This window comes from Pithys albifrons, chromosome 23, assembly GCF_047495875.1.
Source record: "Pithys albifrons albifrons isolate INPA30051 chromosome 23, PitAlb_v1, whole genome shotgun sequence".
Taxonomy (NCBI): Eukaryota; Metazoa; Chordata; class Aves; order Passeriformes; family Thamnophilidae; genus Pithys; species Pithys albifrons.
The window spans coordinates 2,216,284-2,229,781 of record NC_092480.1 but is presented as its reverse complement, the minus strand read 5'-3'; the positions used below and the strand labels follow the sequence as shown (position 1 = coordinate 2,229,781).

The following is a 13,498-nucleotide window of genomic DNA, read 5'->3' as shown; positions in this document are numbered from 1 at the left end:
ACAAAACCAGAAGAACAACTGCAGAAACACCTTCATGGAAGCACAAAGCAGGACCAGCAGGACCCCAAGGTCTTCCCAGCACCTCCCACCAGCGCTGAGCACCCCCAGCTCCCTGGCACAGCCTGTCTCCTGCCCTGCTGAGGGCAGAGGCAGTCTAAGGGGCAGTACTCACGAGAAAGCAGCTTTTCCCTCCTCCATGTCCTTGCCCTTGGCCCCAGGGCCGGATTTGCCACACAGGTTGACAGCGATGCACATGAGGAGCCCACACTTGTTCAGGAAGTAGCAGGTGACATCAACAGCCACCAGCAGGGCCACGAACACCACGACCAGGATGCCTATGATGGCAGCAGTGCCCAGGCCTGAGGTAGGGCTGGTGCTGGCTTCAGGGACCAAAGAGAGAAGAAAAGGTGTTGTGGTTAAAAGGTGAGTTTAGGGCTCAGATTTGGCTACACTTTAGGCTACAAGCATGGGGAGGTTTCACAAAGTTCACCCTCTCTCCAGCAGCCTTGAGCCATAACCAGTGTTTTATCCTACAGACATGCAGGACAATCTACTTGGAAAGGTGGATTCCTGTGGTCCTAACAGGGCTTTTCCCATCTCAGCTGGGATGAAGCCTGAAAAGCAAACAGCAGAAGCCTCTTCTGCTGTGACACACACCCAGCTGGGACTCTGAAGGGCTCCTGCTTCCCTCCACCAGGTTGTGTCTGGGGTTCAGAGTGACTCTGGCACTGCCAGCCTGGCCCAAGAACCAGTGGAATTGAAGCTCAGACTCTGCAGCAGGACTTGCTCCATGATGAGCTCCTTACGTGGTGACACAAAAGGAGTTTAACCCATTCCTGCAGCTCAGGTAAGACCCAGCTCTGCAGAACCAGAGAGGGGTACCCTGTCCATGGCTCATCCAGAGGCAGCTGAGCTCACCAGGGAGCACCCAGCAGTGTTCTGGCTGAGGAACACCCAACCCAGGAGCCTTCTGAGGTAGCAGGTGGCAAAGCCAGGCAGATCTGCCACTCTGCTGACACTGTCCTGGCCCCAGCAGCTCCCTGTTCCTCCACACCCAATCTCCACCACTCTCCCCAGCTTTAGAATGGGATAAAATACCTCGTGTTTTCCAGGAGGCAAAGGGGCAGCAGGTGGGATGGGAGGTGGTGCTGGAGGTGCAGGAAATGCACCTTATGGGGCTGCCCAACAGCACCAACTCCAGGGGCAGTGCCTTTAACCTCCCACTGCCTCTAAGCTGCTGTTTCCTCAGACACAGGGAGTGGACAAACACCTCAGCTGATCCTGTCAGGGTCTCAGACCACCACAAAAGCAGCAGGCAGAGCTGCAGCTCGTCCAGGCTCTTACTATCACACCTGACCACCAGGCACTTTTTGTTCCCCTTGTTTTATTCTGAATAATTCTTGCCAAATCTGCAGGCAGAGCATTTGGTTGGTGGCTCACACAGCTCAGCACCTTTTGAGAGGTACCAAACCCTGTTAGGCAGTCTCAGCCATCACAGGATTGACCTCTCAGAATGGGACTGTGCCCTCAGCAAAGGCTTGTGCCTCTCACATTGCTGATGATTCCTGAGACAGCTGGACAAGGGCATCACGGTTGTCACCATCCATAGGAGTATTCTGTTTTTTCTTTCCATTAAGGTGCAATTCTAGTAATTTCCACTGCATTTTTTACTGCTGGATGTCACAACCCCCAAACCCTTGTGATCTTTTCTTTGCAGAAACGCCAGCAAAGCACCTCTTTCCGCTCCCCCTGATTTATGTTGACTTTGACAGGTGGAAAGATCCTTTCCAGGGCTCACAGACAAAGCCACAGCCCCTGCCATGTATTTTCCTGCTTCAAAACAGGAGACAGAACACCCTTAGCCTGAGGCAGGGCAGTGTTGCTTCATTCTGTGACCCTGAGATGTGGGAAGGAGCACAGACTCCAACAGGGAAGTATCTCAGAGCCACTCTGAGTCCCCTACCTGACACTGGGATCAGGAGTCCAGTTCCTGCTCAGCAGAACATGTGGCCCCCAGCCCAGACCCCTGCCAGCAACCTGCATAATTAAATGAATTAATCACCCTCTGATCTGTGCAGGGAGTGAGCAGGTCATGGATTTTCCCTCTTCTAATGTATTCAGGATTCTTGTGTGAATTACTCAACAATTAATGTGTTCCTGTTCACATCAGCTCCTGGAGGAAAAGCTGGAGAAGTGTCAAACTTCTCATCTCCATCACCTTCCTGGGAAGGAGCTCCTCGGAAGGCTCCTGAAGGTGCACTAAGGAAATAATCCCAAGCAGGATTACAGGATAACAGTTCCTGTGTGCCACCAAATCACACCTCACCCCATCACCAGAGGCAAAATATTTCATCCTGGGACAGCTGGAATCTTCCCATGTGCTAGAAAACATATTCTGTAAAAATTCCATTCAAACCAGAGTCCTGCTCTTTGTTTCCTCTCCCCACCAGCTTTTACCAGACCTGGCAGTGCCAGCCAAAAGACATCAACCACATCAAGAGCCTTGTACTTTTTGTGTATTGCCCACACCTTGTCTGTGACTCACAGATGAATCAGGGAAATATCACAGTCATGGGGGAGGAATTAAAATAATCAATTCTTGGAAGCTCAGAAAGGGATGAATTGGGGCACTGCAGCCCCACGTGCAGCCCAACAGCACCCAGAATAAAGGCACTTCATTTGAGGGAAGATACAGGTTCCAAAGCTGGAAACAGAGGGTGGGTGAGCTCAGGAGAGGAAAAGTGCATGGAATTTTATCCACAAAACTGCCAAGAGCACTCAGGTTACAGTGACTGTGCTGTCACTGCCCCTGAAATTCTGGGTCTCACAGCACAGGGGCACAAACCCCACTGAGCTCCACCATCCCCAGAGACCCAATTCCTGCTCTGATGGCCACAGAATAATCCTGTTCTCTCTGAACAGCTCAAACAGAGCTCCTGAGCTGGTACAACCCCCCCCCTGCCTTCCAGACCATTCTCTCCCCTGCTCTGCCCCAGGAGGAGGAGGATGGAGGTGGGAGATCCAGAGCAAATCTGCAGGGAAATGCCCCTGGTTTTGTGCTATTCTCAGATTTTACATTTCAGACAATCCAACTGGGCCAAGGTAATTACCTGCAATTTGTTTTTTCTGGGCTAGTAACAAAGCCCTGCAATTTTCAGTAACTTCCAAACCTCCTCCACTAGTTGTGGTTTTATAAATTCTAATTCATGACATGAATTGATGTTCCAAATCCTTCAGAGCCCAGCAATAAGGAAAAATAATACAAGAATCCTTCACGACCCCCTGAACTTGGAGGCTGCTGGTGCTGTATTTCTTTTTCCTGTATATCTTTTGCAAAGGAATTCTGCTGTTGCTGTGAAGTGCAGAAACCATGTGGTACCTCATTCATTTCCCACAGACTGTCACATCTGATTCAATTCAATTGATCTACAAATACTTTTAAGAACCATTCACTCCATCCTATAGCAGAATTTATGTTGTATTTAATGAAACTAATATTTAGACATCCCTAAAGTGTTTGTTGGGGTCTAAAAGAATTCTGTGTAGAAAAGAAATGTATAAATAAATAAGCTGTTGAGCACCAGCTGCTCACACTGGGTGTTATGAGAGGACATGTAATAAATAGATATTTGACATTTCTGACATTCAACCTTTCCATTAATCCCCTTTTGCTACTCTCAGGACTAAGAGGAACAACATTTCCACAAGTTAAATAAGGAAACACAAAACATTAAAAAACTCCTGGAGTCCTTAATTCTAAAGAAGTGAAGAATTTATTAATTACAAATTATTTTTTTTTTTCCAATGGAAAATGAGCTTCCTGCAAGACTGACTTTGCCCACACCCTTGTTTTACAGTGTACAATAAAGTGACCCATTGATTTTACTTTCTGTACAGACATGTGCCCTGTCAGAGAGAGCTCAGCTGTGTCTTCCTAGGAGGGTCTCAGCTAAGGAATGTTCAGGCACAGGCAGACAGAGAGACAAAAAGGGATGGAGAGCAGCAGGGCTGATTCCAGGCATTTCAAAGGTCCCACGATATTTGGCAAAAGAAAGAAGAACAAACAAAACAAATAAAAATTCGTTTCATGCAGGAGGAAAAAAAAAACCCAACCCCAAAAAAACCCCAAAGCCAAAACCCAGGAGAGAAGCCCTTTGTTCTCAGTGGGTGCCAAACAAATACTTTAAAGGTCCTTTTGGATAAGGGTGACAATTTTGCAGCCCCACAGATTCCTTCAGGAATGTGGATTCCCTCCCTGGTTGTGACCTCAGGACAGTGCTCTGACACTTCTCTGACTCCCTTCCCAAGGATGAGAAAGGGAATATCATCCTATCACAGAATCCCAGAGTGGCTTGGGCTGGAAGGGACTTTAAGGATCATCCACTCCCACCCCTGCCATGGTTATGGACACCTTCCACCATCCCAGGAGGCTCCAGCCTGGCCTTGGACACTCCCAGGGATGGGGCAGCCACAGCTGCTCTGCCCAATCCATGCCAGGGCCTGCCCACCCTCACAGGGAAGGATTTCTTCCCAATATCCCACCTATCCCTGCCCTCTGGCAGTCAGAACTCTTCCCCCTTGTCCTGCCACTCCAGGCCCTTGTCAATGGTCTCTCTCCATCTTTCCTGCAGCCCCTCCAGGTGCTGGAAGGTCACCAGTAAATCACCTCAACCCCCTCAGTTTTCCAGGCTGGATACAAACAGGAAAGAGGGACACAAAGATCCTCTTTTCAGGCTCTGAGTCTGCACAGCTGCTCCCTGGTCTGACCTGTGCCAAGCTCACACCTCAGAGCCTGCCTGTCCCTCCCCACCAGCTCCAGGAGCCAGGAGAAAGTGTTGTGAAAAGATGGAGTGGGGTTTTTTGCACAGTTTTTTTTTATTTTCTAGTTTTTTAGGGGGTTTGAAAGATAAAAACTTGTTAACTAGCAGGGCCTGGGGGGTGTGGACAACTGCAGCTCATCCTGGTGGGGCAGGACTTTACCAAACGAGACCTTCCTGTCAAAGCAGTGGCAAAATAGATTTAAAAAATGGCAAAATAGATTAAAAAAGAGACTGAATAATTACAAAATTCAGTTATGCTGCTTGTTTTTCCAAACACAAAGGGATTAATTTTAAGTAACTTTAGCCATGTAAATGATCTCTCACCTGGCAGAGGAACCCCCCCTGCCCCAAGGACCTCTCCTTGGACAGAACAACCTCCACAGGTGCTGCTGCCTCTCTCTCACCACACTGGAAAGTCACAGGAGAATTTTATCCCAGGATAAGTTTATCAGGATAATTTTAATAGTTGTGACTTGGGTGAGCTGTTTCTCAGCCCCAGCTCAAAAACCTCCCTCTGGGGATAAGGGGAAACCCACAAAAAGCTGCTGTCAGACCTACAAATGAACTTCATTAATTCAGTTATAGGGGAAATCACAGTGGTGTTTAATATTCTGATCACTTTGCTGGAATCACTTTCCTGTGGTTTCCTTTTCAGTAACACTGAGGTGTAAACTCAAAAGACCTAACACGTTTTCTACACTCTAAAACATTGGAAATGAGGAGTTTTTTTTAAAAAAAAGAGAAATCCACAGGCTTTTATGTGCAACACCTGCACCAAGTTTTTGTTTATGATTGAGATAGAAAAGCAGATCACGGATCATAATGAACAAAGTCTGAATAAACACAGCAGAGAGTTCTGTGCAGAGCATGAAACACAGAGTTAGACACAACCGAGGGAAGGGTTTTCTTTGTCCCAGTTGGATTTTTTTTTGGAAGGATCAATCCCATCCAACTGAAAGTATTTGGGACTTTCTGCACAGGCAGTTCCACATCTGAGCCAACAATTTCATCCTTGGGAACCCCAGGCAAGAGAGACCCAGAGGGGAGAGCCCCCATTTATAGAAGAGCATCAGAGCCAAAGTGATTTCCTGTCACACAGAAAATTCAGGAGGGGCACTGGGTTTGTTGTTGGGGTTTTTTTTTTTTTGGTGTGGGTTTTGGTTTGCCTTTTTCTTTTTTTTAAAGTAAGAAGGAAAGCAAATAGTCAACTGAAATTTGTTCAACACACCAAAGTTTTTACACCATGGATGAATTAATCCTGCCTGGCAGTGTCACATGCACAGTTAACCAGGAATATTAATTAAGGATGAGTAGCAAGAATAGTCAGGTAACTGGATCCAAGCTAAGCTTTTCTGTTAGAACAGCAGGGAAAGGGATCTCTGTGAAGTTGGTGACACAGCAGAGGGAAACCAGGAGGTGTCAGCCAAGCATTCAGTGCAAAGTTGTGTCCAGGGCTGCCCCTGCCCAGCCCCACCGAGGGCAGGAGGTGCCTGAGGGCACCCCAGGGGCCAAGGGACCCACAGGGGGAACAGGAATCTCTTCAGTGTCATCCCCACCAGATGTTTCTGGTCAGCCCAGGAGAACCTTCCAGTGGCCACAAATTGGGATCCACAAGCAAAAGCCCCCAGAGACAGTTGGGCAATCAGCAGGATGGTCTCTGAAAAATCTTCTGTTTCTGTTTAGAGTCTGTGGGTTCAGACTTGTGGCTGGGGCTTTAGAAAGCGTTTGCACAAGACAGTGATGATCAGCACCAGATGTGCAGAGAAATCAGTAAAAAGCAGATTCTTACAGGCTTTCACCATTGCACCTTCCTCTGATGGAAACACCAAGCAAACAACACAAAAAAAATTCTTTCTTTACATCCATTAAAAAGGGCAAATTCATTACAAGTAACAAAAAATGTTAAAGAGAAAAAACTCGGCTTAAACCTTTTCTTCCTTGTTACAAAATACTGACTCTTTCAAATTAAACATTTTTTTTAAGTGTTCTGTATTTGTTTCTTTTTTTTTTTTTCCTCTGAACTGACAGGATCCTCTGAAGCAAAGTTATCTGCTTTCACACCGTGCTGGGACCTTTTCAAGCAAATATTGCTTTATTTTTTTATTTATTTTTTGTTTGTTTTAAAGTTTCTAACAGAGCAAAAGCAGAGTCACTGCAGAGAGAAGCAATGAAACAAAGGAGGACGACGCTGATGGACTTCCCAAGGTCGCTGCAGGTGCCAGACAATGGTTCCCAGGAGGGGAAAATATGGTTGTTTAAAAACAAATTTGGTGCATGTGGCAAGCGTGGATGTGTCCCGTGAGATCCGAGGTGACATGTATGACAACAGACACAGGAAAGGGGGAGAAAAGGGAGAGGGGAGGGAAGAAAGGAGGAGGAGGAGGAAGAAAAAAAAAAGAAAGAAAGAGAGAGAGAGAGAGAAAGAGAGAAAAATAGATAAAAAAAATTAGGTCATAAATATAGAAAACATAAGAATCCAAGGTCTATTTAATTCCGTAAATTAAAATGGCTCAGGGGTTCAAGGAGCAGCACGTTCACAACAAAAGGGCTGGGTCAGAAGCTCAGCAAAGCCCAAAGCTGCAGAGCAGGGACCAAGGCAGGGGTGAGGGGGTTTGCAAGCAAATGAGATTAAAAATGATGGAACAGAAGGCTCAGCGAGGAACACAAGAAAATGGTTATCTGGGATTTGAAAGGACAACGCTGCCTTTTACATCCAAAAACCAGAGAAAAGCAAAGCTTTGGTGTTGCACACAATCCACCTGTGCCTGGCCAAGTCCTGCCCCAAAACCTGCACTTGGACAGAGATCCAGGTGACTAAACCCTGGAGAAGCACCAAGGCCTCAGGAATACACTGACTTCTCCCTTCAGCTGCTTTAAACTACTCCAATGGAATTATGATCATTATTATTACTGAAAATAACACCCCTCTCCTTCCAGCCACTCTGAGGACACTGTACAGACAATGGTAACAAAGGACTCCATTTGATAAATACACTTTTTTCTGCAGGGAATTCCCAGACATTGCTGTCAATGCCACGTTCTGGCTCTGACTTCCCCCGTGTAGCTCCTTTTGAACCCAAAATGTCAAAGCAAAATGCCACAAGATCAACAAGAGGTGCTGAAGGGAAGGAACACACAGAGCCTCTTCCCTACAGGAAGAGAAAACCTCCTCCTGAAAGTATCTTCCTCCATGTTATTAACCTGGGGATCAGCTCAGGGAACCAAAGGGTCTGGGAATACCCTGCAAGGTGACAAAACCCCAAGAGAAACAGTCACAATCCCAGCACTGATCATGTCACTGCCAGGGCTCTGCCAGCACCTTCTGAGAACCACCTGTTGGGTCAACCCTGCAGCACATCTGCACTCCCCCAAAAAACTGCTTTTTTCCAAGTGCAACATTTGAGTTGCAGCCTCAAATCCTGGTTCCTCCTGTGCTCCAAACCAGACTAAGGGAGGAGTAACTTCAGAGAGGACAAAAGGTTTCACCCTGACAACAAACTGGGCTTTTCTGTCCCTGTTTCAGTGTCCCTGCCCATGCCAGAGTTGGGTTTAAAGGGCTCAGTGGCATCTGGGCTTGTCAGTCCTCCCATTGCCCTGGACTCCAACCTGACCACTGTGTGTTCCAAAGGCCACAGCATTCCCAAACTTTGCTGGGACACCTGTCAAACACCTCCCAGCTGCCCCAGCAGCTTTGTTGTCCCTTTGGGTGTGTGACAAAGGCCAAAATAAAGCACCAGCACAAGAAACCAACAGTGGCTGCACACAAAGGACTGTGGTGGAACAAAAAGGCTCATCTGTGCTCGTAACTTAACTGGGGAGACACATCCCAGTGCAAAGGAAGCACCTGCTGCTGTTCCAGCCTCGGTGTTGGGCTGCTCAGCTCTGAACTGCCCCCAGGGCACCCTCTGCCAAATTACCCTCAATTTCTGCTGCCACATCAGTCACAGTTGTCCTTCAAATGTGTGAGGGGAGTAAGTGTTAGAGCTGTTGAAAATGAGAATCAGAGAGTGAGTTGCTTAATGAGTTACTGAGGGTTCTTCCACCCAAAACTACAGCCTTGATCAAACACCACCACTCCCCAGCATCCCTTTTTTCCCTATTTCCCTCCTCCTTCCTACCATACACCTTTTCCAGGCCCAGCCCAACTAGGTCATTTGTAAGCATTTGTATGCTTAACAAATAATCTGCCTTAACCCAGTGGGATTTCAGCATTCACAAGGTCTCCTTCAGCCAGGGAGGGAGTGGGCAAAGGGGGGCAGAGCAAGGGCTGAATTCTCAGGGCAAGGGAAAGAAAAGAGTTGTTCTGAAGAAAAAGCACGAGACTGAGTTCATCCAGAAGACAGAATGAAACCAAATCATTGCCTTCAATATTATGGACTGTCAGCACCAATCCTGGCATGAACATGCCCCACTCTGGCTGTGCAGAGGACCTGACTGACTCACCAGATCTTTAATCAGCACAACTTTAATGTACAGGTAGCCCAGCAGTTTCATCCTGAGGTTTTCTCTGCTTTATGTGGATTTCCCTCACCCATTTTTTTTCCTAAATGTCCATGTGTAGAAAAGAAACACTATCTGACTTTTCAACACCTTGCAGTGAATTGCTCAACTCCTGCATCTCAGAGGATGGTTCTGCTTGGGTTTTGTAGCAATTATCCTTAACCCTCACTTTTGAAGCACACTAGTAAGTAAAGTCTGTGTTAAACAAGAACTTCCAGTAACATTCTAAAGCTTGTTAGTTATTTTTCTTAATGCCCTCCTCAACATGAAACTGGTGCTGTTCGAAAATTAATGTAATTTGGTAATTTGATCTGCATTTCATTTAATAAAAAACCTCCAGAGAAAGATTTTCACTCTCTCCTTTCCCAACCACTGGCAAACTCCTTAAGCCTTCATTTCTCCAAAGCCTGAGCTGGATGGACAAACAAGCAGTAAAAGCAAGCCCAGAGCAGATTTAGGAGGGAAATCTGCATTGTGATTGCAGATTGCCCCACACATCTGAAGAGTTTCCAATGGGAATCCCACTCTGAGTGGCAATCCTGACCCAAAAAGCCAACATTCCCTGTACACAGCGAGCCAGGGGCTTGCCAGGAGCACTCCCAACAGCCCTGCTGATGCTGTACATACTGTAACACACACCACAGGTATGTACACTCAGGCCAGAGCTGAGCTTTGGATGGGGAACCAACCGTGACGATGGGCTGGAAGCAAGCGAGTTGTCAGGGGTTACTCAGGCACATTAACGGGGGCAGCACCGTGGCATTAATTGGAAGCAGAGACCAATGGCAAAGCTGTGCCAGGCGTACCTGGGATGACAGTGGGCTGGGCAGACGTCCTGAAGGCGTAGTGGGCAGGCTTGGATTTGCCCTGCTGGTTCTCTGCTATCACATACACCTCGTAGTCGGCGTTCCAGTCCAGGGACTTGAGCATGACGTGGTCGCTGCCGGACGGGAGCCGGATCTCCGGCTTCCACTCTGGGGAGTGTTTCTGCAGGGCAGGACAGGCAGGAGAGAGCACAGCTCAGTGTCAGGGCAGCCTGCAGGGCCCTCAGATGGTGGGCAGGGCACAGGGGGAGGCTGCAGCACCAGCACACAGTCCCCAGCTCACACAGGGCAGCACATGAGGATCCCACCCATCCACACAAACATCTCCAAGGGGTGGAGAGGATGTCATAGAATCAGTTGGGTTGGAAGAGACCTCTGAGATCATCAAGTCCAACCCTTGGTCCAACTCCACTTTGATTACCAGATCATGGCACTCAGTGCCACATCCAGTCTCATCTTAAAAACCTCCAGGGATGGTGAATCCACCCCCTCTCTGGGCAGCCCATTCCAATGCCTGAGCACTCTCTCTGTAAAGAATTACTTTCTGATATCCAACCTAAACTTTCCCTGGCAGAGCTTGAGCCCATGCCCTCTTGTCCTACTGTTGGTTGCCTGAGAGAAGAGACCAATCCCCACCTGGCTACAACATCCTTTCAGGTAGTTGTAGAGAGTGATAAAGTCTCCCCTGATCCTCCTGTTCTCCAGGCTGAACACCCCCAGCTCCCTCAGCCTTTCCTCATAGGACTTGTGCTCAGACTCTTTTTGGTGATCCCCAGCAACAGGATGAGGAGCAATGGCCATAAACTAAAACACAAGGAGTCCCACCTCAGCCTGAGGAAGAACTTCTTTCCATGGAGGGTGGCAGAGCACTGGAGCAGCTGCCCAAGGAGGGTGTGGAGTTTCCCTTTCTGGAGACATTCCAAACCCACCTGGATGGGCTCCTGTGCCACCTGCTCCAGGTGTCCCTACCTTGCACTGGATGATCTCCAGAGGTCCCTTTCCACCCCAACTACTCTGTGAAATTGGCTCTAAGTGGAGAGAACAAGAGATCCCAAAGCAGCCTTTCTCCTGCTCAGAATCCTGTTTTCTGCAGTACCACACCTGAAGAAAATCCCTCATTTCCCCTCTCATCTTTGTCCCATCACTAGACCATCTTCAGAGGGCAAAAGCTGCAACTTCTGTACCCCTCTGCCTTACAAAGCACTTCTCACATATCTTAGTATGTCAAATTTCAAACATGTGAGTGACAAAGATTTTACCTCTTAACACAGGTCTGGCCTTTCCTACCACTTGCATTCTATTCCCACACAGGCCTGGCCTACAAGATCTCAGCTCTGGGGCTGTGTGCTTGCCCAGGGTGCATGGAAAGGCTGGGCTGGGTCATACTTACAGCCTTGTACTTGATCAGGTAGTGCCTGATGGGGGAGCCACCATCATCCTGCTTGATAACGTTCACTTTGATGGAGTTCCCATCCTCTCCTATGTGCCCCTCCAGTTTGGGAGCGCTGGGTTCCCCTGAAACAACAGGGCAGTCAGGTTGATTGGTTAAAAAACAAATTCCTCAGGGACAAAAGACTCATCAAAACCAGAAAATGCTTCATTACACTCTGGGTATCACATGACCCAGCCACAGAGCACACTGTGAATTGCCAGACCCAAAGACTTCCTGCATTTGGTACTTTGTTTCACCAACACAAGTTCCCGTTTTTGTGTGTGCTTTAATCAGAGGCTGAATGAAGAAGATCCCTCCCTTCCCCAAGAATATCCCAGAGCAAGGGCCAGTTCCTCTCTATTTTTGCTGTACAAGCTGATGTGAACACCTGGAAAACATCAAGGTGGGGTATGTGGCAAACAGGCTGCTCCTGTGGAATGTGGCTGTAAAGAGCATCACTGAAAAGAGACTTTATTCCTGTCATGCAGAGCTGTGTTTGCACTTTGAAAGCTGTTGAGGTTTCAGAGTTGCTGGACCAGAGACTCACTTAAATCAGAGAGGAAAACCCAGACCAGCATCCCACAGCTCTGGTGTAACTATCACAGGCTGGAGAGCCCCGGGCACCTTCACTCTGCTGTAATCACCATTTTTAAAATGAAAAAAAAAGCTATCAGTTCCAAATTTACACCCCTGCCACCAGCAGAAAGTGGAAATGTCATTTGCTTTTGCAGGGCACACTGATTTATTTGCAACCACATCCTTGCAAGCCACGGCTCCCAAACTACTTGGGTTTTATTCAGTTCCTCCATAAGGACGAGCAATGGAAGGATCTCAGTCCCAGCACTTTCTTCTTGCATCTCTACTGTGACACTTCTGCCAACCAAGTCCAACCCACAGGTTGTGAGAGGCCACACTGACACCCCTTCTCCCCCTTGGACCTGGACTATTCTGCCCAATTTCTTTGCAGGTAATTTGAGCAAACCCATCACTGACAAATCAGCTGCCCTTGGCAATTCCAGCAAACTCCTGCTATTAATTCCACTGGTTGTGTCATTGCAGGAGCCCAACCCTTACAGATGTTTTCTCTAACAATTAAAGTTTTCTATCTAATCACAGCTATGCACATTTGATGGATTTGGAGAGTATTTCTATTTACCCATGTGAGTGGTGAGCAGCTCATTTAGAGCTGACTACAGAAATTATTCAGAGAATCCAACAGACAAGGCCCATCCTGTGTTCTGCTGGGCACTTTGAATCAAAATACTCTTCCTGAAGGTTTTCAGTCCCAATCTGTGTCCAGGTTTGCTGATGCTGAGCACACCCCTGGCTGTCCTGGCTCTGGTTCTGCTCCAGCACCTCTGGCTTTACCTGCAGAGCCACCTGTGCTTTGGCTTTCCTGAACAGACACACAGGGAGGTCAAACACAGCTCAAAACTGATCCAGTTCTCTTTGCACCCCACAGGGAGCAACACCAAAACTCTGCAGGAGTGAGATCTGCAACCTGAGAGCCTCAGTGTGAGCAAATGGGAACCAACCCAGGAGGTTCAAGAGACATTTGTGACTTTTTAAAAGCTCAGCCTGCAGCTGAGAATAAAACTTTAAAAGACTTCTTTCTGTTGAGTACTACTAAAAGGGAAAGGAAATAATATGCCAGTAGTACTAAGATCAACCTAAAAACCATCCTCAATTCTAAATCTGTTCTGTCTGGATTTGCATTCAGCTCCTAATGGGAAGCACATGCATTTCTGACTGGCCAGAGAAAGGTTCACCTTCCAATACAACTCAGAAGTTGATCTGCATCAGTAATCTGAAGCTGTTTCCCCCCCTCCCTCCTGCCCAAAGAAAGAATTTGAGCACATCTTCCTTGGTGAAATATCAATGAGAAAACTGCAAGACTTGGACTGACACAGAAATTTAGGATT

General features: G+C 47.5%; 1 protein-coding gene across 10 annotated transcripts in view; it reads right to left on the bottom strand.

Annotated features, from left to right (window-relative positions):
- The window catches only part of NCAM1 (neural cell adhesion molecule 1), a 103,486-nt gene that overhangs the window by 6,427 nt on the left and 83,561 nt on the right, over nt 1–13,498 (bottom strand). For 7 of the 10 annotated variants that reach the window (XM_071576412.1, XM_071576416.1, XM_071576413.1 and 4 more), the window contains 3 exons: nt 11,535–11,659; nt 10,127–10,307; nt 173–380 (listed from right to left, as the gene is read on the bottom strand). In XM_071576412.1, coding sequence (XP_071432513.1) covers nt 173–380; nt 10,127–10,307; nt 11,535–11,659 — 514 coding nt within the window. Of the gene's footprint in view, nt 1–172; nt 381–6,812; nt 7,030–10,126; nt 10,308–11,534; nt 11,660–13,498 lie in introns of those variants that run through there. The other 3 variants (XM_071576420.1, XM_071576421.1, XM_071576422.1) reach the window with 1 other exon arrangement.